General features: G+C 42.0%; 2 protein-coding genes across 2 annotated transcripts; one reads left to right on the top strand and one right to left on the bottom strand.

Annotated features, from left to right (window-relative positions):
• The first annotated feature begins 4,173 nt into the window (after positions 1-4,173).
• Positions 4,174-10,002, top strand: c9 (complement component 9). Its single transcript, XM_079178728.1, has 11 exons — positions 4,174-4,258; positions 4,371-4,461; positions 4,940-5,090; positions 6,072-6,213; positions 6,632-6,770; positions 6,899-7,129; positions 7,214-7,454; positions 7,534-7,659; positions 8,296-8,471; positions 9,146-9,380; positions 9,476-10,002. Exons 1-11 carry the CDS (start codon positions 4,185-4,187, stop codon positions 9,631-9,633), a joined length of 1,764 nt encoding a protein of 587 aa, XP_079034854.1. The 5' UTR covers positions 4,174-4,184; the 3' UTR covers positions 9,634-10,002.
• A 6,750-nt stretch (positions 10,003-16,752) lies between these two features.
• gas1b (growth arrest-specific 1b) lies at positions 16,753-18,791 on the bottom strand. Its single transcript, XM_079178666.1, has one exon. The coding sequence runs from the start codon at positions 18,400-18,402 to the stop codon at positions 17,626-17,628; it is 777 nt and encodes a 258-aa protein (XP_079034792.1). The 5' UTR covers positions 18,403-18,791; the 3' UTR covers positions 16,753-17,625.
• Between the last annotated feature and the right edge of the window lie 3,782 nt (positions 18,792-22,573).

Below are 22,573 nucleotides of genomic sequence, written 5' to 3'. Positions count from 1 at the left end.
TACTCTTCTAAGCACTGAGTGCCAGTTGTGATATTCCCAGAAAGAAAATCCTCAAGTCGCACAGGAAGTGTTTTGTTCCATGTTTGCAGAAGCATTAATAGAGGTTTGTTTGGGATAATTAAGTGAAGAACCAGGTTGTTAGTGTAAGCAGGGATAGCCACCATTAAAAAGACAAAGAACGTCAGAAAAACAAAGACATAGAAACAAATTATTGGGAAAGGAAATCAAACATCACATATATACAACATATACTTCAACACTGAGATGTGCACCAGGATGATGTCAGTGTGGTTGTTTTCCTGACATGGACTGACAGGTTTCACTTCTGTAAAAAATGTTTTTTGACAGCACAGTTGGTTTGTGATAATGTTACAGTTGGCACTTGGCAGCAGTGTTGTAGCACTCAAGACCACTCTTTGAAGGTCTCGTCTAGGAATCCGTCTTGTCTCGGTCTCAGAGGACTCTATTTCAAGCATTGTCTTGATTTATTTGTTAACATCATTACTGGGGTTGCTCATAGAAAACAGGAAAATCCCCACGCATAAAACTTACCTCTGCAAGGTCTTTTGAGACATTTCTCATGGTACACTCACACATACATGTGGATGAATGTGGATCTCTCAGATCAATTTGAGGAGTGACAAAAGTTTGCATGTGCCACATTTTGCTGTGATGCAGTGGGACTCGCACTGGTCTGGTCCTGGTCTTGTCACCGTCTCGATATATACGCTGGTCTTGCTCAAGACTTGGTCTTGGTTTCGGTGGTCTTGACTACAACACTGCTTGGTAGTATGCTATAGCGTTTATTGATTAAACATCAATGCTGATAAATACTAATTCATAGCCCATGTTGGAGACACACGAGAGCTCTCATGATCATAACTATTAGCACGACCAAAGCTATTAGCATGGTCAACCAACCACCACATGAGTACAGCCAGATGTAACATCTGCACCTATATCTTCAGCCCAGATAGTCATATGTAGTATTTATACAGTATATTTATGTAGTTCTGACACCTCAAAAACTGCAAACAAAAAGACATTATTTCGCTTGGTGTTAAAGAGACGTACGGTATTCTGTATGTTGCATTGCGAGCTGAGAAATGACAGAGAAAGGGACAGAGGAAGGACGTGCTTCCTGCCTTTGTATCCTGTGTTCTGCTGACGGAGGCTGCTTTTTAGCAGATGAGCTCCTCAGAAGCCAGATAACTGACTAGCTGAGAGTCTGTATTCCCCTTCAGCCACCAACCACTGGAATGATCTTTTTCATAACCTCTTATTAAACATTTAATACCATCAGACTCTTGTTTAGATTTGCAGAACGCATGCATCTGTAGGAATGTCGCTGCATCCCATCTGGCATTTGCAATTTATACTGTGCTGTATGCCTTTTATATACAGTATATCAATGCAACAATATGCATACACTATATAATAAAATCCAGGATCGCAAATGTAACCTTTTCTCGTCAATGACGTGTCTCTCTGGTTGTGCATCACTGTCCGATGACGTTAGGTTAGAATTACGGTTCCCTTTTCTTCTAAATGTGATTCATTGTTTGGATCGGTGGCACACCCAATGACAACCACGCACTTGCATATACAGGAGGACATGTTGGATGCTACTTGTGCTACTCATGTAAAACACTCTGGTGGGAAAAGGAAAAAGTATGGGAGTTCGTTTTTTCCAGAAACAGACTACAGATGGCACAAGTCAGCACATACACATTAGAGGGTTTATTTTTGTGATAGAATGCTGACGGAGACGAACTAATGGGAAGTGTCCTTCCCTCCGTATATTACAGGAAGGCCACTATCCAAACATGCAGCGTTTTAGGGCGTGAATCCTGGAACCGGCTGCCACCACAACCAGAACCTAAGATAGCCACTTATCTCCAGTCCATAATTGAGGTAGTCTTAGATTTTATCCTCTCTGTCCGACTCTGTTCTTTTAACTCCCGACTGCCTTCACGTCTCTTGAGCATTTCAGTCTAAAAATATAGCATAAATCAGTGGGGCAAGTGGCAATGTAGGAAGCAACGTCATCATATTCTGCCGCACACGATGACAACGTCTATGTCGTGGGTAAATTACAGTAAAGCCGGGCAATAGGCTGTTCCACAAGTGTTTCCACAGTTTCCCCCCCCCCCCCCCCCCATCAAAAAACAAAACAAAACAGGAAGTCTTTCTACTCAGGAGAAATATTGGCCAAGCACCTTACCTACCCTCTGGTTTCCTGAGAAAGCTGGGAGGAAACTGCCGAACGTTGTAAAAGTGGTGACCTCAGCACATATTTGTGCCTCTCCAGCGGGCCGTGACCACATAGCCCCGAGACTACCCCAGCTCTGCTTGCAGATACACGGAAAGACACGGGACAGGGCAGCCCCCAGATTGACTTTGGACACATCAGGGAATAGTCCGAGTGTGTTTATTTAAGTCAGCAGAAAGTACCTATCAGCATGCTGAATACTGCAGAATTTAACATCAGTTTTACTATCTCAGATGGATAAAAGCAGATGATTTGCTGCCAAACCTCTGTGTTCATGAATAATGATTCACCTGATCATTAGCTAACTTGATCATAATCCTAATAAGTCCACTTTTAAATTCACTGCTGCTTTCCTCCGTCTATTCTGACTATTACTTTGTTATTTATGCACACTGCCCTCCCTCCTTTTGTAGAACAAAGTACTGCAGACTCAGCAGAAGCCACTCAGATCACATGACAGATCATTAGGTGCAACAGTCTAAAGCTTCCTGTGCATTGTGCAAGGCTTGTTTTGATATTATTTATTAAAGGAAACAGTGTTTGACTTGTCAGAGAAAGAAGTTAGTTAGGTATTTTGAATAAATTCTTATAGTCCCCATGTTAAGTGTGTCCCGTTGGCCTGTAATAATCAGCACGTGAACACACCTTAAGACTAGGACACAACATCTGCTCAATGTTGCCATCTTGTGGACGAAGAGTTGCACTTCAGAGACAGAATCTAATAACAGTTTAGCAGCTATAGCCCGCGTGATAGTTTTGCCATTCAATTTCCCAATCTGAGACGGTGACCTGAATGTACCATGGACATCAGCCTCTTTCAAATATTTGCTCTGCTTTCTGTGGACCTGCCTGAATGATTGCATAATCCTGGAAACACAGAAATTAACAAATGTTCACCCATTAGTACAAGCATTCTTAAAATACAAAAATAGTATAATAAATTACCTTTGACCTTGTGTATAAACAACAGTGTGTACTGGATGCACTAAAAGAAAGGCCAGACTTGAAACAGCAGTGTTACGAGTGTTTGTCAGCTTTGGTGTGCAGCCCCAACTGTTTCACCCAGTGCATGCTGGGATAGTTTCCAGCTTCCTGTACAGGAAATATACAAATGACCAAAAACATGTGAAAATATTTACAATATTATATACTTCCAGGTATCGCAATGACGATGCTTCAATATTTGTTTTATACTTTCAAGTCTTACATCATGTGGTTCTAAGAGAATTAATCAATAATTAAAATGATGAATAGTTATAAAATATATCATTAAGATAGGTACTAGATGGAATGCTAAAAATTAAAATAAAGATCCACAGAGTGCTGCCATTGTTATTTATTCGTTCCACAACGTCAATATGATTCCAAATCGGACACCAATTTGTTAATTTTGTTTTTAAGTAGTCTTCTTTTTAGCAGTAAAAAAAAATGTAACTGTTATCATAGCCAACTAAAAACCTAAATATATTTTGCCAAAAGTATCTGTTATAGAGTTGTGCACATCTAGCTGAGTGTGAGTTTATTTGTTTTGTTGGCTTTTAGTCAATCATTGTGCATTTCAACCAATGGATAAACGCATAAAAGTACAGTTAACAGTTCAAATTTGGTGAGAAGAAATTAATAATCGTACTTATTATGTTTTTGGAGAGGCTTTGCTCACACAGTGAAGAACTAAATATACTGACTGGATGAGTAAGATGTTTTAATTCAAACAAACACTTTAAACTTTGGTACTTGGAGTTTCCGAGCAGTGCACTGAATCAATATGGCCTTACCTGAAATCCAAACTATTGACTTTGATGATGACAACAACATGATCCTTTTGCACTTGAATAATCATTGACAGAGAGGCAGCTTAAAAGACTTAACAAGGACAGACGCACAGCACCATTTGTCTCTTCAAAGGTTCATCATGAGGACCAAAGCTGCTCTCCAGCTGGGCTTCTGCAGCCTGTGTCTCACTTTGACGCTTCTTGGAAATGGAATGTATGTATATTGCCTATTTCATTTTCACAACAGCAAGGATCTTATTTATTTGTTCACTTACTACGGATTTTGTGCTTCAAAATAGTCGTATCACTTAATATGTGTATTTCAGGGGAGAGGTACTTCCTGATCCACCAGCAGTCAACTGTGTTTGGAGCCTCTGGTCAGACTGGAGCTCTTGTGATAACTGCACAAATGTCAGGGTGAGTCCATTGAAACTGTAGACAGTGACTACAAAACTCAATATTCACACTTAGTCTATTCACAATACAGAAACAGAAACAAACCGACTCCAGCTTAGGGACATAGCCTTAGCTAAAGTTTAATAACTTAAGGAGCTTTAGTTAACTTTTATCCTATTTCATGTAGATGAAAAGTCACAATCTTGATGCTTCAACAACTTAGTAATTGAGAATGTAAATAAAGCAGCTAAATCTAATCATATTGGATAGAAAAGTGGTAACTTCCATTACACTATTTGATGTGGTTGAGCTACCTTTAAACCAGATATTTTAATGTATTTAATTAAAGATACATTTATTAAATGAAATAGTTTTTTGTAACATTTAGGTTTTTACACCTGCTGTATCTGTTGCACAGTTTGGCAAGGAGACTTAACCGTATAAACCCATTTTCTGCCTTTGATGCTCAACAAAGTGTGATTTCATTCGTGATCCTCAGAGACGTTCTCGAAGTGTGGACGTGTTTGGCCAGTTTGGTGGTGTGGCCTGCGAAGGATCACTGGGGGAAAGGCAGTCCTGTCGAACGGATGCTGGATGCGAGCGACCGCCTCCCCCTTTATGCTCCGACTCAGAGTTCCTGTGCGAGACAGGTACTTCAGCTTCTTCTGAGACTGCATCCACACTAATACGTTGAAAGGTGTTTCAGCCCCGTTATAGAAATAAACATCACATGACTATGTCCTTCAATCAGAGGATCGGCGGTTCGATCCCCAGCTCCGACTCCACTAGTCGCATGTCGATGTGTCCTTGAGCAAGACACTTAACCCCAAAATTGCTCCCGTAGCTGTGCCTACGATGTATGAATGTGATAGAATCTGAATTGTAAGTTGCTTTGGATAAAAGCGTCTGCTGAATGAGTGTAACGTAATGTTGTCTGTGCTCACACTCGTAGCTCTGCCAGATGGCTGGAAGTCCCCGTCGTACTGGAGAACATTTGTGCTTTTGTTCGTTTACAGTTTCTTTGTGAACTTCACAATAGCTGTGCAGAACAAAATAAGCATTGAAAAGAAAAGGAAAGTCCTCTGTTTTGTGTCCATCGCTTTCCTCAAAGACGCAAACCGTGACTTCAAATGTTCGCTCCGGAGGGTTGATAACGCTGCTGGACACGGCGCTCGCTAATCGTTCCAATAACGGCTTGCTTCCTCCGCATTTTGGCAGTAGTAGCATTATAAAACGCAGAGTTTAACTTCACAATAGCTGCTAGTATAGATAACAAGGTCAGCAACACCTGCAATCTGTTATACATGTTGAATTAACCACTAATAGTCGATCGGTAATCGAGGCTGTTTGTTTGTTTTCTTCGTGACGAATCAGGAAAGGACACGTCGTGTCTGCTAAGAACCAAATCATTTGCAAAATCATAGTTTTTTTTAAAAGTCCCCGTTTCTGCCCGTCCACACTAAAATGCAACATTTTTCAAACTCACACGGCATCGGTAGGGTTTTTAAACCTACCGCCTCCGTTATGGGCTTTTTAAAACGCAAACGTTGTCGTGTGGATGTAGCCTTAGTCAGCTACAGTACCTCTCTGTTCATTAGAGCCTCATCGGCTTCACTCCCGTCTGTACGCAGGTTCTTGCATCGCGAAGAGATTACTTTGCAACGGGGACTATGACTGTGAGGATGGAACAGATGAGGACTGTGATGCTCTTCGTAAACCATGTGGTACGGATATCCTGGATAACAATGAACAAGGCAGGACAGCAGGATATGGGTGAGTGCGAGTTATTAAAGAGACAAGTCAGTTGGGATCAAAGAGTCAATATATGAAATGGAGGCTTTGTCACAGTGGAGTGCACTGACATCAGGACTGCACATTAGCCCATTCATTGGGACCATATCTGCGAGAAATATTACCAAAACAAAATGATCTGTTTTGTACTTGAATAGAGTACAAATAATACTTTGACATTTTGGAAATTGCGCTTAGTCACTCTGTTGCCGAGTTAGATGAGAACATCAACACATGCACTCCCGTGTCTGAAGCTAGAGTCAGGGGACAATTAGCATAGATTAGCTTAGCATGAAGACTGGAGGCAGGGGAAACAGCTACCCCCCCCCCCCCTCCTCCTAATTTTCAGCTTAGTAAGCATGATACTGTTTTAAAAGTGGCCTCTGTCTCTTTGCACCAGAATCAACATCTTGGGTTCAGATCCTCGAATGAACCCCTTCAACAATGACTTCTTCAATGGGAGGTGCACACGATTGAGGAATCCATACACCTCGAAGACTGACAGGCTTCCCTGGAATGTTGGCGTGCTCAACTATGAGGTCAGCTCATGCGTTCACTATGTGTGTGTGTGTGCATTTGTGTGCGTGTAAAATGATGACGAACATACAGTACGTCGGTGAGGAATGCCGAAAATTCCGTCTTCTCTTAATGCTCTCCATCTTTCCAGACTCTAGTGGAAGAAATTGCCTCTAGAGAAATCTATGAAGACACACACGGCTTCGTGACAGAATTGCTGAGAGAGATGAGTGGGAAAGTTGATGTCGGACTTTCCTTCAAATTCAGCACAAGTGAGCCTTCCATGTCTAAGACGACCGACGATTCTGCAAAGATAAAATTCAACACTGATTTCGAGAAGAAAACAATGATTAAGACTCTCTCAGAGAAATCCAACATTAAGGTAAAAAACAACAACATGGTGTTCGTCTCAAATGAACCCAGACCATCTGAATCTGTACTGACTAATTCTCTCCTGCACACTCAGAACAAGAGCTTCATGCGGGTGAAGGGCACGGTACAGCTGAGCACCTACAGGATGCGCTCTCGTGAACTCAAAACGGCCGATGAATTCCTGGAGCATGTCGCATCTTTGCCTCTGCAGTATGAGAAGGGGATTTATTTTGCCTTCCTGGAGGACTACGGAACTCACTACACCAGAAACGGGAAGACTGGCGGCGAATATGAGTTGGTCTATGTTCTCGACCAGGACACCATCAAGGCGAAAAGTATGCGTATGCCCCGGTCTCTTTTCAAACTACTTGCTCTGAAGTTGCTCTCATCCTCTGTACCTAATGATTCTTGCAGATCTGACGGAGAGAACGGTTCAAGAATGCGTCAAAATAGGTATCACGGGAGAGTTTACAAGCGTGTCTACGGCCGAGGGACATGTGAAGCGTGACGAATGTGATAGCGTGACAAAGAAAGATCAAGGTTTGCTTTCCCTGTTATCTTACACAAAGTTACACATTTTTCATGCATATTCCTACAAAAGCCAGCAACACGTGTCAATTTCCGCTTGTTGCATGCCTTCCGTCTTTTCAAAATGGACTTCCGTTTTCACAGGAAACAACAGTTAGGTTCAGGCAACAAAACTACTTAGTCAGGTTTAGGAAAACATCGTCGTTTGGGTTCAAATAACCTCGGAAGTGCCGTTACTGAAGTATGCAAATGCTTAAACGTTGACTTCTCGTTTCACACAGGGAACGAACAAAGATCCATCTTTGTTCGTTGGATCCATCCAGCTCCCCTCTCGCCGGCTCTACGGTGCTTTAGCGGCCTTACTACTTCCTCGTTCATGATTACGTGCATAACATACAAAGTTATTTCGTGGGATATCTCTGATTTACGGCATATTTTTTGTCGTAGGTTCAGCTACGAATGCTGGATGAGACCAGTCTGAAATATGGAAGATTACATTGAGATAGACTTGCAAAAATCCAATCCAAACCTCTTAAACCAAACCTTATCAGTACATTGTGCACAGATCCTGAGATAAGTAGGAATAAGGTTTACAGTAATGTATCAAGTGTGTAAAGTCACTAAACGTTTTCCCCTGTTGCTGCACAGCTAGTGTTGATGGGAAAGCAGCGGTGGACGAGGTGATGACATCAGTCAAAGGAGGTACGCTGGCAAGTGCTTCTGCTATGCGGGCTAAATTGAATAAGGACGGAGTGATGGACATCGCTACGTATCAGAACTGGGCCCGGACCATCGCGGACAACCCTGCGCTGCTCTACAGTGAGGTAGCTATGACAGCTGGATGAAGCTACATCTTCATAGGTGTCCCCGCTATGATGACAATGTTTGTAGAGATTGCAAACGTCACGGCAAGTCCACCAAGTATCGCAACAGCTATCAGATCGATTACCATGAAATGTTGTGCACTGGATGAATCCTTAAGACTTCGGTGATCCTCTGACTTTTCGTTTAGCGCCTCCATGAGGTTCACACTTGATGTTTCAAGTGAAATTTCATAACATCTATTGGATGGATTGCCATTCAATTTGGTGCAGACATCAATTTGCCCCTTGATTTGATGATTTCTTATAACGTTGGTGACTGACTTTTCATCAGTGTCGTCAAAATTGTAATTTGTCCAATACTTTATAACCAAATGTTTATAACTTATAACTAATAACACTCGACTCACCCTCAGCTTTATTTTACTGTTAATTATCAAATGCTAACACTAAATAAAGGTGGTGAACATGGTAAGAATTATACCTACTAATCATCAGCATATTAGCATTATCATTTAGAGCATGCTAGCATTAGCATTTAGCTCAAGTACGCCCTCACAGAGCCAGTATAGCTGTAGCCTTTGATAGAAGATACGAGGTGAATTGAATATAATTTTTCTGTTATCATATTACGGCAAGTGAAATGGTGCACTGTTTGTTTTGGGTTTCTTTGACAGCCAGAGCCCATCTATATGTTAGTTCCAATCGAAATGCCAGACGCTAACTCCAGGATATCCAACATGAAGCGGGCCACCGCAGACTACGTGGCAGAGTATAACGTGTGCAAGTGTAAGCCTTGTCAAAACGGAGGCACTCTTGCTCTGCTGGATGGGAAGTGCTTGTGCCTGTGCCCTCACCTGTATGAAGGCATGGCCTGCCAGAATAGCAAGGCCGCTAAAGCTACAGCGCCAGGTAAGAGTAAAGAAATACATCAAAACGTGGAGTATCCAAACATACCAACAAGGCCATTCTTATCACTTTAGCTCATTTTTGACAATGTTTTGCAGGTACAAGACCTACTGTTAATCAGGAAGGTAACTGGTCCTGCTGGTCTAGCTGGTCCAGCTGTAGCGGAGCGAAACGCACCAGGAGACGCAGCTGTAACACGGAAGGGCTCGTGGGAGCTGTGTGCAGAGGAGACACCAACAGTGAAGAACACTGCTAAGAGGATGCAATACATCTCTGACACACACACACACACACACACACACACACACACACACACACACACACACACACACACACTTTGTCTGAAAGATAGAAATCTAAGGATTTAAAGTCATCAACATTTTAGTTTTTACATGTTTGTTAGGAGAACAGAGCCATCTTGAGGTCCGTAATAGATAATGCAGTTTTTTTCATGCGTAGATAGTATTTTTTTTGGTGATTTAAATGGATGAAGTTTGAGTATACAATATCAATTGTAAATATGTACACATATGGATTTAGCATAAATAAGATCTGTTAAACAAGAAATCGCACTGCTACAAAACAAGTGTCAGGCATAAGTTGTATAATTTGAATAAAGATGTGGCACCACAGTTCTGTATACTCTACACTTTGATGTTTGCATTATGTCAACACCGGTGCTGATGTAAGTGCCTGAACCCTGTAAGTTCTTTTCATTTTGCAATTTTATAATAAGTCAAATTAAAGTGAATTCTTTAAAAACCTCTCATTCAAAAGTCGATGCTGTCTATTACATCACTAAAGCACCCTGGAAAGAAGAAAAACAGCATGTCATGTTAAAAGGTGCAACGGGCAAGATGTAGCCACATGATCCCAAGAAATAAGGGGGCAGCATTTCAACTTCTCTGGGTCCATACAATTCAAATGTACAATCATCGGTAAAACAACTAACTGACAGCCGGGTAAGAAAACACTCAAACACTTAAAATCTTCACGTGCGGCGTCGGCCTATATTGTGAAATGAGTCTTTCGCCCCTATACCCAGGTCGGACAACCGATTTGCACTTCAGGACCTTGTACGTTATAATACTTTATATATTGGAATAAATATATATATATATATATAAAAGTGGCAAAAAAGAGAAAACAACGACTAGTATTTTCTTTTCGTCGCCGTGAGGATGGGGAGGAAGGGGCTGGCTGAATTGTTCATTTCAGTGCACAATACATAAACGTCTTTGACATAATGTCCACAATGTAACCTCTCGTTCAAACCCCAAACAATTGACATCAACATTCATTTTTTTAATGTTTTATTCTGCCAAGGTCTTACACATTGCATCCTTCATCATTAGATCGTTCTTACTTTTAAATCGAGAAGAACTTCGACTGCAAACAACACATTCGTTGAGTTAAAGTAGTGTTGGCCGAAGTATGTATTAATGGGCTAATAACTCATCTCTAAAGGCACGAGCACATTCCAGCAGGCTGTGCTGTGCAAATGAGAACCAGATGAGTAGAAGCAGGGTGGAGAGAGAACTGACAGAACAAGTAGAGTTTAAGGTGTTTGACATAAACATGGCATAAAGAGAAACATTATATGTGCGTTGTATTTCTATTTACAGTTCCTGAAACCGTGTTCACACATGAACTCATACATGTTGTGATGATTTTCCAACAGGTGTGATTTTGGGAGGAGATGGAGTCCATGTTCTTTCATAAAGTGAAACTCTTCAAGTGGAAACAAGCAGCACCATAATACATAAAGACACATAATACAAACGTGTATCTGCTTTAAATTAACTGAATCTCTGTGATGGTATGAGGGGATAAATCATTCAAGTTATTAAAAACAAGTCAAATGACAGCAAAAGCAGATTAAAATGCAGTCTATATTTTACATGTATATGTTGGATTTACATGGAGAGACAAATACCAAAAGCACAGCTATAAAGGATACAATGTCTGCTGAGAAAAGGGTCTTTAAAAATCATTTCCACTCGTGGATTTTCTTTTACAACGGCCAAAAGGGATAAGTGTCATGTTTGCTTAGCTTAACAGCCTTTGATTACCATGTTTGCTCATGGATTTAGTCATTTAGCGGCAACACTGCAGGCATGACTGGAGCTACTCGTGCCAGAGGAGGCCTTGTTAAACAAACAGCAGTACCAGCGTACTGTTACAGCCTTGCACAATATTTAGGAATGTGCACAGAGCTGTAAAAAATGACATTTGCTTTATTTCTGCTTATTTTAGAGGAAACTGAAGTAAAATCGTTGGCCACTTGTTCTCAATCCTACAGATCCTTATTTAAAGTGTCAAACACTGGACTGATATTGAGCCCTGTATGTTATTAAAACCCTTTACAGTTTTTAATAAAGGAAACAGAGCACATAAGTCCTGGATATAGTTTTGGACTTTGTGAATTTGTTTTTCAAATTACCTGAGCAGCTTTGGATCTCACATTTTAGTTCATTCTTTCAGTACGCTTTCTGTGAATATTGCCTCCTGTCATCACTTAAATAGAGAGGAGTTTAAGTCCAAAAGAGTGTGTGTGTGTGTGTGTGTGTGTGTGTGTGTGTGTGTGTGTGTGTGTGTGTGTGTGTGTGTGTGTGTGTGTGTGTGTGTGTGTGTGTGTCTGTGTGTGTGTGTGTGTGTGTGTGTGTGTAGTGGGGGGTGATGAATGCATACTTGAGAGGTAACCACTGGGGGTGGTACCCCCTGGCCCTTAGGATGTCAGCATAATGGAGTAAAACTTTGGGACCTTATTGAGCTCCAGGGAGACCCCATTCACTCCGGACAGCAACCCGGCCTCAAGCCATTATCTTAGTCTAAAATGTTTTGTTCTTTCTTCAGCCCTCAACAGAACAGATAGCACAAAATAATGAACCCCTCTTCGTCGATAGACTGCCCAATTCTCTTTTTACTAATATTTATTCATACTAAAAACTGCGTAGCAATCGTACATGAAGAAACCCTCCAAAACAGAAATGTATGACATTTGTATGTAATAGGTTATTTGTAAAATATACTTCATTATGTGAAAGATACACATTTGCCATCAGGGAAAATGTGCCATCTCAAAATCAATGCCGACAAGGTTATTTTGCAATTAAAAAGAACATCTGGGGAAAAACATCTTCATGGCCAACTGCACAACGTACAGCTCGAAGACATTAAAAACACGATACTTTTCAATGCTTAAACAGCTCCAGAGAACAAAAATAGCTAAGGCAAACAGAGTAGTTCATATTACTTCATAACAACTTAAATCTACAGTTATTCACTCTGCGACGTGGTTCCCAGCTAGAAAATGAATTTGAGGTTGCTTTCAAAATGTGAACCATTGTTGTATCGTCTCATAAACACATAGTCCTCACTTTCAATGGAGAAGAGGTAAGGGATATTTTCTTTTTTTTTTTAACAAAAGCCCTTAGAAGGGTGTGAAAGGAGCCCCCCTCGCACTCCTAAACGCCTGGACACAGTTGGAGGTGCCCCCTCCCCACTTCCCTGGGTCACTAAAGGCATTGATGTTTTAGAGGGCTGCTACGGCAGATTACTCCACACAGCTGTCCCAGCACCGTGGAAATGAAGTTATGCCCCTTGTCAGCTATGTTTTGTCCGGTTTCTCCCCGACCCCCCCCCCCCCCCCCCCCCCCACCCTCCCTGTTCTTCTCTCACTCCTTTGCACCACTGGTGCTCTTTGGCTGCAGGAGGGAATCAGGGGAGGCACCTAAAGGACAATCCCTCCAGCCACGGCTAGATAGAGAGAACCTATCCGATTGGTTGATTAAATATTCCTTCTGTGCATCATTATACAGAGAGGCTTGAAATCCCTGACATTCAACCCAGTGCAGCCCCCTCTACCATACCACTCCCTTCCCCCATGAACCCTCAATCATAAATCAACCCCTCCTCCCCCTTTCCCACCTCTCTAAAAGCTCAGGGTGCTGCCTTCCTCAAGTCCACCCCCCCCAAAACCTCCAATTATTGTGGGTCACTGGGGGTTTCTCACTTTGCTTTTTTTGCAAAGTTTGTGTATTTTTAGTCAAAACTGAACTGTAACCCAAATCCCTCGATATGTTAAAAAGTGTGAAAATGCAAGCATGTAGAATACAATTAACAAGCAATAAAACTCACCCTTTTTGAGTATTCAATATATTCAAAAGTGTTGCTTCTACAGCCTGACTTGGTTTAGTAGGACCAGTAGGACCTAATATTAGCTAATGTTAGCTAATATTAGATGTTGCTGTGTAACTGACATTACTAAAATCGGTTTGGTAAATTCAGTATCGGTGGCTCCTGCGGTCTCAGTGGTCGCTGTTCAGCTAAAGTTAGTCTCGCTTCAAGATATTTGGTATATGGAGCGTATCACAACAGCCAAATATATTGGAATGTGTTGTATTTTACAGCTGCTACAAATGATTATTTTCATATTTATTAAATAGTTGATCTGTTATCTTTTTGATGACTGCACTAATCATTTAGTCTATATAGAATAAAAAGAAATAGAAGAAAAATGTTTATGACAAGTTTGGTGAGACTAAAGGGAAGTCTTCAAATTGTTTGTTTCATCCGACCAAAAGTCAGAAAGCATTACATTTATAATGATGTAAAACAAGTAATTAAAACGAATAACAACCAAATGAAATGTCTTTTCTTTGGCTGTGCTCAAACAAGATACTGAAACAAAGCTTAACATCACATGTCACAACTCCTGCAGTGTTTATTAGATTGCTACTCTGCTATTTGCACGAAAGCGAATGTTGTGTCCGTAGTATCTGATCAAGTAAGATGCTTCAACTCTGCAAAAAAGAGAGTTGCAGTTTGAACTTAAGTTGAGAAAACAATCGTACAAGATTGATTCGCTTTTAAAGAATGAACTGTGGACCTCAGCAGATAAGGTTTCTAAATCACAATTACTTGTTAGATTTGCAGAAACACGACTATATGATTTTTCAGTGTGTGGCATTTAGTGCCATCTAGCGGTGAGGTTGCTGATTGCAACCGGCTGAAGACCCATCCGCTCACCCCTCCCTCTCCGAGGCGACGGTAACATGAGCTGTCGAGTGCTAAACCGCGGTGACGACGTGGTGCCACGGTTTAGCACGCGGTGGATCAAGATTTAGTAGTTTCACAACTGGCCTACGGTGGCCAGGTAACGTGAAAGCGTGAAAGGCTCCTCTCCAGAGCCATAGCTTTGTTTGTCTGTTGTGGGCTACTGTAGAAACATGGCGGATTCTGTGAAAAACACAACAGTTCTTAGTCTGAAGCGATGCTACACTGTGAAAACAGTTTGAATATTATATTCCTTTTCTTCTAATAGATTCCCCTCAATCCTACACAGTATTCCTTTAAGTATCACCGTCTCACTGACTCCATCTCACTTTGGGATCTCATGAATCAGACCCGAGTGCAACTGAATTAGAGGCATGTCTCTTTATTCCATCACTGGCAGTTTCAAAATAGGCTCAACAGGAAAAAGCCAGTCTGGTAGCTGAGCAGTTTTTAAAATATTATGCAAAGTTCCTCTGGGACTTTAAGAGTAAGGGCGTTATTGTGTTGCTACTGCACTAACCAAACTTAAGAACAGTGGAGAATAGGCCCAAGTAAATCCTCTTTCCAAAACCTTTAGTTTTAATTAGATGGCCATGTTATAGTATACTGATGTATTGGGGAAATTATGATTCACATTACGCCAGTGGCTAATAAAGACAATACATAAAATCCAGCTAAAGTAAGACCGCCTGTTTGCGTTTCCTTAGTGTATCCGAGAGGAGGAGGGGTTCAGGGCGGGACTGAGTGGAGGTCGGCCAAGCAGCAGTTTGAGTTATGATGAGGCAATTTTAATGATGTTCTGGTCCCTGAACCAAAAGCTCTTCTGTTTCGGCATGGGAAAAACACACAACATTCCTATTTTTCTCTGGTGCCAAAAGTTAATTGAAAACATTTCAGGGCAAAGTATGGTCTGGGGCCCCATATGAAACGCAGCCCTTCATTATCCCCAACAATGATAAAGAAGGCATTACAATTATTAATGGTTGGAGCAGAGGCCTTCCCTCTTAAAGTGACAGTACCAGGCTTTTTGCTTCTCATAACAAAAGGCCGTGAAATGCCTTCACTACATCACTTTGTTGGTATTTTTTTAACAATCGCTGCTATTGTTGTCTTTTTTTCGAAGACTGTTTAAAGCCCAATGATAGCTTGTGTTTCTTATTTTCTTTTTCATGATTTAAGTCATTGTATAATCAAGAGTCTCAAACTATATTAATGTTATCCTCATAGCTTCAGAGAGACGTTATCAAAGACCACATCTAACTGTTTTGCATTAATGAATGTATCAGCTGGAGTTTGACCGAGTAATAAAGCTGAACTTTCTCACATAACTCCTCCGTCTTCCTCTGGGATAGCTGTCTCCTCGTGCTCCCCCACTCCCTGAAAGAGGTGACAGAGTGAATGAAGTGCCCCCACATTGTGCCGCTGCACCATTGTGTATTTTGCATCTCCATAATAGAGGTGCCACTCGACTTTGCTTCCAATCAATGGGCTGGAGGGCCCATCTCTTTTCCTTTAAAAGCAACATGGCTGCCATCAATAGTTTCAAGAGCCATTATCACAAGTGAAGGAGGAGGACACTGGCTTTTTTTGTAAGTATAGAGAGCTGACTGTCTCATAACATGAGTCACAGGCATGTAAACAGACGCATGTACCCAGCACCATCACTGCTATCACCGATTATAAACTGCATTATACGCCGTAAATAGAAATTCTGTAGTCAGATTACGACATGATGTCTTCTAAAACACTGTAAACACCTACTGAGCTTTCCAACTGTTGATTTAGAAAACAAAAAGTCACTTGAAGGTGATTTACAAATACTTTAAATACTTTTAAAGCAGGTATAAGCAACTATTTTTTATTGTTTTAAGGCCCATAAGTCTACTTAACATAATGCATCTCATAGTTGATAAAGTAAATACAAAGAATACCAAAAGAGCTGTGTCTGGAAAGGAATCATTTTGGCAAAGGCATCTAAGCGCAACGTGTTAAAACCAAAGTGAAGCGTTTCTGAAATTGATACTTTCAGTGACATCCGGCGAATAATTGTGTTAAATGCCTTCAGAAAAGAGTGAAAGTAGTAGTAGTAGTAGTAATAATCATGAAAAACAAGATCAGTTTTGGACTTTTTTCAAATTATTTATGTAATCTGAGGTACTTACATTTGACAAAAAAAAGAATAGAGATTACTGTAGAATCACCAACATTTCTTTGCACTCTTTTAATTGATATGTAAAGCCTACTATCAAAAAAAAAAGGAATTGAAATTTAAAGACAGAGCCACACCGCTTCCAACTGAATCGTTTTAAAACTGGTCTTTATTTAATGTGCATGTACATTCAGAGGAGTGTGTTGGGCACTTAATATCTCCACCCACCCGCACGCAGACATCTTTTATTTTCTCAGAGGATCTTTTGTGAAGACTTCTAACAAACACACGGGGTGAGGATAAACAAACTGACCGAGCAGCTCCTTGGCTCCATTTGTGCTGCAAATCCCCGAGAGGAGGAGGAGTTCACCTTCCTCTCGTCTGTTTGAACAGTTTTACTTTAAACCTTATGCAAACATCCACGTTTACAAGGTCAAGTGTATCACTTTTGTATCTGTCCTGGGATTTAGACACATGTCAGTGGCTTACATCAACTTTGGCTTTTAATGAAGGGGTTGTGGGGAAAGTCTCTGTCCAGCTGGTAAAATAAAACTGCTCAGCTTTCACAGCACGCCTCTGATATGGTCACATCATGGTGAATTGGGCCAGTTTTAAGACTTTTAGGCACTTTCAAACAGTTTCCCTTCCTGTGTGGCCTTAATGCAGGGAACGAGTGGGACTCATCAATTCATACAGTGCAAATCTTTTATCAATCATAAAGATATATTCTGACAAAAATAAAATTTTATACAATATACTGTACAATCTATCTTTACATAGCTGGCATACAAAAGAAAATAGGCTCCTTCGGCATTATCAGATGAAATATAACATTTGAGTGATTTACAAACAGAACGTGTCCTGAATTGTATGAACTTGTGCAGATCAGAAAGTTTAGTGTTGAATTTAAAAGCCCCACATGTTAGTTTAAGGACAAACAAATGGCTGATTACAACAAAGCAGACAGATTCTAGTGAGTTGATTTTTAATTCCAACAATGAGTCTCTGGCTTTCCAGCCGCCACTGATGGCAGCAGCCTTTTCAGATAAATTTGGTTAAAACCAAAATGGTGGTCAGGACATTTAGGACAGTCTGACAAGGTGGGGAGTCACTCGAGTTTTCCACATATTGATAATCCTCCTGGTCGAAGTAATCGTCTTCGGAATCGTCCTCGGTGTCCGAGAAGCCGCTTCCCGCGAACCTATCGCTCGAATCCGAGCAGAAAGTTTTCATGCTGACTTTGATGTACTCGCATATGTTCCTCTCCGTGCCGTCGCACACACAAGTGTCGAGCTGCTGCGCCTTCGGTATGGAGCGCATGTCGGCGATCACTCTGCGGCAGCCGTCCGAGCACCTCTCCCCTCCGAACAGCTTTCGGCAGTGGAATAAGTATTCCTTCATGGCAGAGCTGCACGACTGGTCCATCTCGCACTGCCGCCGGGCCTCGGTGCAGCCCACGGTGCTGGTCCGCGGCAGGCACGGCTCGATGGCCTGCTTGGTGGCCCCGCAGACCGGGTCCACGGCGCAGTCGCAGTCCTCCAGACCCGGGCCGCTTTGGGTCATATTGAGCTGAATGAGAGAGGATATGCAGTGGCTGGGACACTTCTTGCGGTCCCCGTTGAGGACAGACGCGCAGGCATAAAGGTACTGGTCGTACGCGTAATGGCACTCCGGCTCTCCGTGGCACTTCAGGATGGCTTTCCAGCAGACCAGCCGACGGCTGTGGTTAGGAGACGCGACACATAGACCAAAGATTAGGATCAACACACCGCTTATCAAAACCGCCGTCCGACCCATCAATATGGCACGACTTGCCATTTCCAGGAAGAATGAATCTTAAAAAAGTTAGACTTCATGTGGGCTTCTGTAGTTCCATCGCGCTGCGTCAAAACAACGTTCCTCCTAGATGGTTTCATATCCTGTCACAGCTGGAGACGCGAAGTCAACGAGGAGCCGCAAAGCGAGCTGGTGAAGGGTGACCATAACAAGACAATCGTGTTAAGGTCAGAAAAACAAGTCAGAGTTGCGAGAAAAGTTTTCCCGTTCTTCGCCAGTCCCCGTCCGGTTTAGGAAGACTTCACGTGCGGTGTGTATCAGACTGTCCAGCACCCACAAAGACGAGTCAAGGTTTTTCTAAACTTAATCCCAAAACTTCTCCCAAAAAAAATGTACCGAGATAAATCCGTGTGCTTAAAGTCACTCATCCGCTTCCACCTCCAGCCCGCATCCACTCGAGCTGCAGCAGCTTTGTGATGAAGGCGGTGTGGTGATGGGCTCATTAGGTTTCTGCGAGGAGCCGCTCCGATTGGTCCGATCAACTCTTGAGATTCTGTCGTCACAACGCGGGCTGTGACGCAAGCAGCTGTTTTTAAACAGAAGTTAGAAAAAATAAACTTTCTGTAATTGTACTATTTGTATTACCTTATAAAGAATAAACTAAAACGTAAATGTATTTCATGAGAACACACATGAGGTGCTATTATTTGGAGTCCATCTAGGAGTTTATAACTGATAGAGGTGGAAGAAGTACTGAGATCTTTTAGGCTAAAAGTAGAAATACCACAGTGTAAAATTTGACTTAAGTAAAAATACAGAATTATAAGTATCCAAATATACTTAAAGCGCCAAAAGTAAAATTAGCCATTATGGCTGTATATGATATTAATGGACTATGTTAGGCTATTGATTCTTTAATGTGTAAACCTACATCATTTTAATTTTGCATCTGGTAAACAAGTCTTATCTTATCTTATATATTTTGTATTAATAATCTGATTATGTTCAATAATGTATAGTACAATGTAGTGGGGTGGACGTATAATGTAGCTGTACTTAAGTATCTTCTGTAGATGTACTTTGTTACTTTCCACCACTGTTTTCCTCGCGGTGGTGAAAGGTAGATCAGTTTCTCACACCTGCATTGAGCGCCGTCGTATCTAATGAGGCACAGCTCCTTTAGAAAACACTGGGATTGTGTTGCCTCCCCGCAGGAGGAGACGACAGCTGTTACAACACATGCAGAAGCTCCCGTCTTACACTTTTCCACCATGAAACGTAACAAGCCTCGATTGCAGCTGTGACACTGCGTACCCGTGAACACTGCACACACACCAATAAAGACACGTCAGCTTGGAGGTTGAAGACTTGTATGGTTTCCAGAGATGCAGCTGGGAAAGCACCAGGGGCCTTCACACGAGAAAAGTAAAGGAAAAAAAACACATTTGGCTGTTTTTTACTGCCTATTCTGCGCAAGTGTAAGCAGCGGTGTGAAGTCCTAATGACCCAGTACTTTACCTTTTGGTAAGGGTATTTCCTATTTCCTTACAATAACACTTAACAAGAAAAAAGAGAGTGCGAAGAGGAATAACAACTTCAGCCGTGTAAACAAACACCGAGCATGAAGCCACTCGGAATGAAAACAGAGTGTGTCTGTTGGGGCCTCGAAGGCCGACGGAACAGAGCGTCGAAAAGAAAACCACTCAGTCGTTGGGATAACTCTGTTCGTCTGACCCCCGTCACATCACCACACTATGACCACAAAGATCTGGCAGCTCTCAGGGGGCCCTCAGACCCCCTCGATTCCAATTAGAGAGATTAGACAGGAGTCAAGACAAGTGCAGAAGAGTTTCTTAGCCAAACAACCCCAAAACAGCCCCCCCCCTCCTCCAGCTGGCATACCAGAGCAACAGGAGGACTGCAGACTTAATTTAGAGCGACATCAAAGTGGAGGTTAGAGAAAGCCCAAATGGTGGACTGCTCCAAGGGTCTGCATTAACTACAAAGAGCCTGACATCAGGCCAAAGATGGCTCTTAACAGAGATAGATATGGCCGCTGTGTCGCTCCCGAGGACGCGACTATTCAACTTGTGTTTCTACTTTTGAGTTACTTTTCCCCTTTGTAGAGCCACACACACACACTCCGATGCACAAGGGCTGTCTTTTCAACAACAAAAACTAAAGAACACACCCTGGGCCACAGTTCACTTTTAAGGAGGAGTTCATAACACAGAGCAGAACCAAAGTCCCATCGGTGTTGGATGGCGGCCAGATGAGAACAATGGCCAGTAGCTCTGTATGATGGAGCAGGCAGCTGCTCTCCCTCAAACTGTGCCTCTTACATTGCTCTTATACATCACTTACATCCTTTAACTTGTACACCAAACTTCTCAGATTGTTCCGAGGGAAATGTGCGGCCAGTGTCCTTTGCATTCTTGTCCTAAACTTATTTCGAACGAGTACTTCCGGATATGCGTCCTGTAGGCCTACATGCGGTTGTTCACGGCGACTTGCATATAATAGTGTTTCCAGAATTGGAATGCGGGTTCCCGAGAGTGGATTTGCAAATACTCATGCAGAGACAGACATGCTCTTCAGTTTGTCTCCACTGCTGTCAGAAGTCATTACACACAAGCTGCAGTGCCAGAACAATTCACTGAACTTTGTATTCAAGTGCTTTCAAGCCCGTAGAGAGGCAGAGCGAGAGAGAGAGAGAGAGAGAGAGAGAGAGAGGGGAGGGAGGGGAGAGAGGAAAAGGAGTCAATATCAAAAAGCTGCCAAGTGTTTTTCTGCCTGCATTTTTTCATTTCTCTGTGGTTCACGGAAACTTCTCAGATGTCCGTCTTAGACGTGCTGATATTTTGTCTTCATTCTTTTCAATGAAAGAGAGGAGTTTATACGCTTTTTGCTGAAACCAAGAAAATCACTGGCACGCAGTCATGACATTTGTCTGCAGTAAGTGTCATTTTGAATCAAGTCAACAACACGGCACTGGAGTGATTCTGCTTTCTGGTATGTGCCTGAAAAAAAATAGACAAGCCGGATCAAATCACCTGGATCAAAGTGAGTTTAGCCACAAACAGCCGCATCATGTCGGTATGTCGGTCAACTACCCATGACTGGGTCGTGAGTGTGCATAGACATTCATGATCCTCAGAGGATGAATCTTAGAGCTTTTGGTGATGCTGTGAAGTTTTTGTTTTTAGGGGCTCTGCGGTTCCGTGGCATGCAACGTAACTACTCCTCTACCAAGGCGCTCCTTCATTTGTTTTTGTTGTGAAATCTAGCAACAACTTTGAATGGATTGCCATCAAATTTGGTACTGATATCCATGGTACCCAGAGGATGAATCCTACCGACTTTGATAATTCCCTGACTTTTAATCTTGCGCCACCAACAGGTCAAGTTTTTCACTTATCAAGTGAATTATCTTCATTGCTACAAAATCTCATTTGGACGTTTTTAGTTCCAGATCAATGCTTTCGAATGACTTTGGTGATCCCGTCTTTTCCATCTATTCTATGGATTGCCATGAAATTTGGTTGACATTCGCATCATGAATGTCATTAGCATTTAGCTGAACAGCATCATTTTCTCTCCCAGTGTTGTAATTTGTGCGTGTTGGCACTCCCCATACTGTTATCACACCAGAGATGTTTTAGGATGGTACCACATGTTCTGAGAGTACATCCCTCTGGAGGAAGCCACGCATTGCGGCAGGCAGGAAAAACATCTGACTTTGAACTCACAAAAGAGAACAGAGCCACAAGTTCAAACGTGGGTCACTGGGGCTGTAAAGTAGCCAAGAGCACTCAGAAACTTGGAATCTTCGAAGCCAAAAGATTGTTAGGTGGTGTGATGCGAGGATGAACAGATCAATTGCTTTGTTGGTTTCCCATTAGCAAGGCTTTATAGATTCTTTTGACTTGTTTTACAGAGCAGATTTATACCACGACAGGGAGTAAAGATTACATTACAAAAAGCTTCATGTCAGGGTTGATATTGTTTCACTCAAGGATTTTGCAGGAAAGCAGATGGGGCTGTTAAATAGATTGGATCAGATAGTTAAACTCCAGACAGAGAGGTAGAGGCTGGCTTCGCCATCACAAAGGATGGTATTCGATAGTGGGTGCTGTAGTAGATTGATGACACTTGCCGTAAAATCTGTGCTAGGAGGAACAATGGAAACTCCCCAGAGTTGCTTGGCCCTCCA

Source organism: Pholis gunnellus, assembly GCF_910591455.1.
Source record: "Pholis gunnellus genome assembly, chromosome: 18".
Classification (NCBI taxonomy): domain Eukaryota; kingdom Metazoa; phylum Chordata; class Actinopteri; order Perciformes; family Pholidae; genus Pholis; species Pholis gunnellus.
Note: the sequence above shows the minus strand (reverse complement) of the source record. Positions and strands in the feature narration are given on the sequence as shown.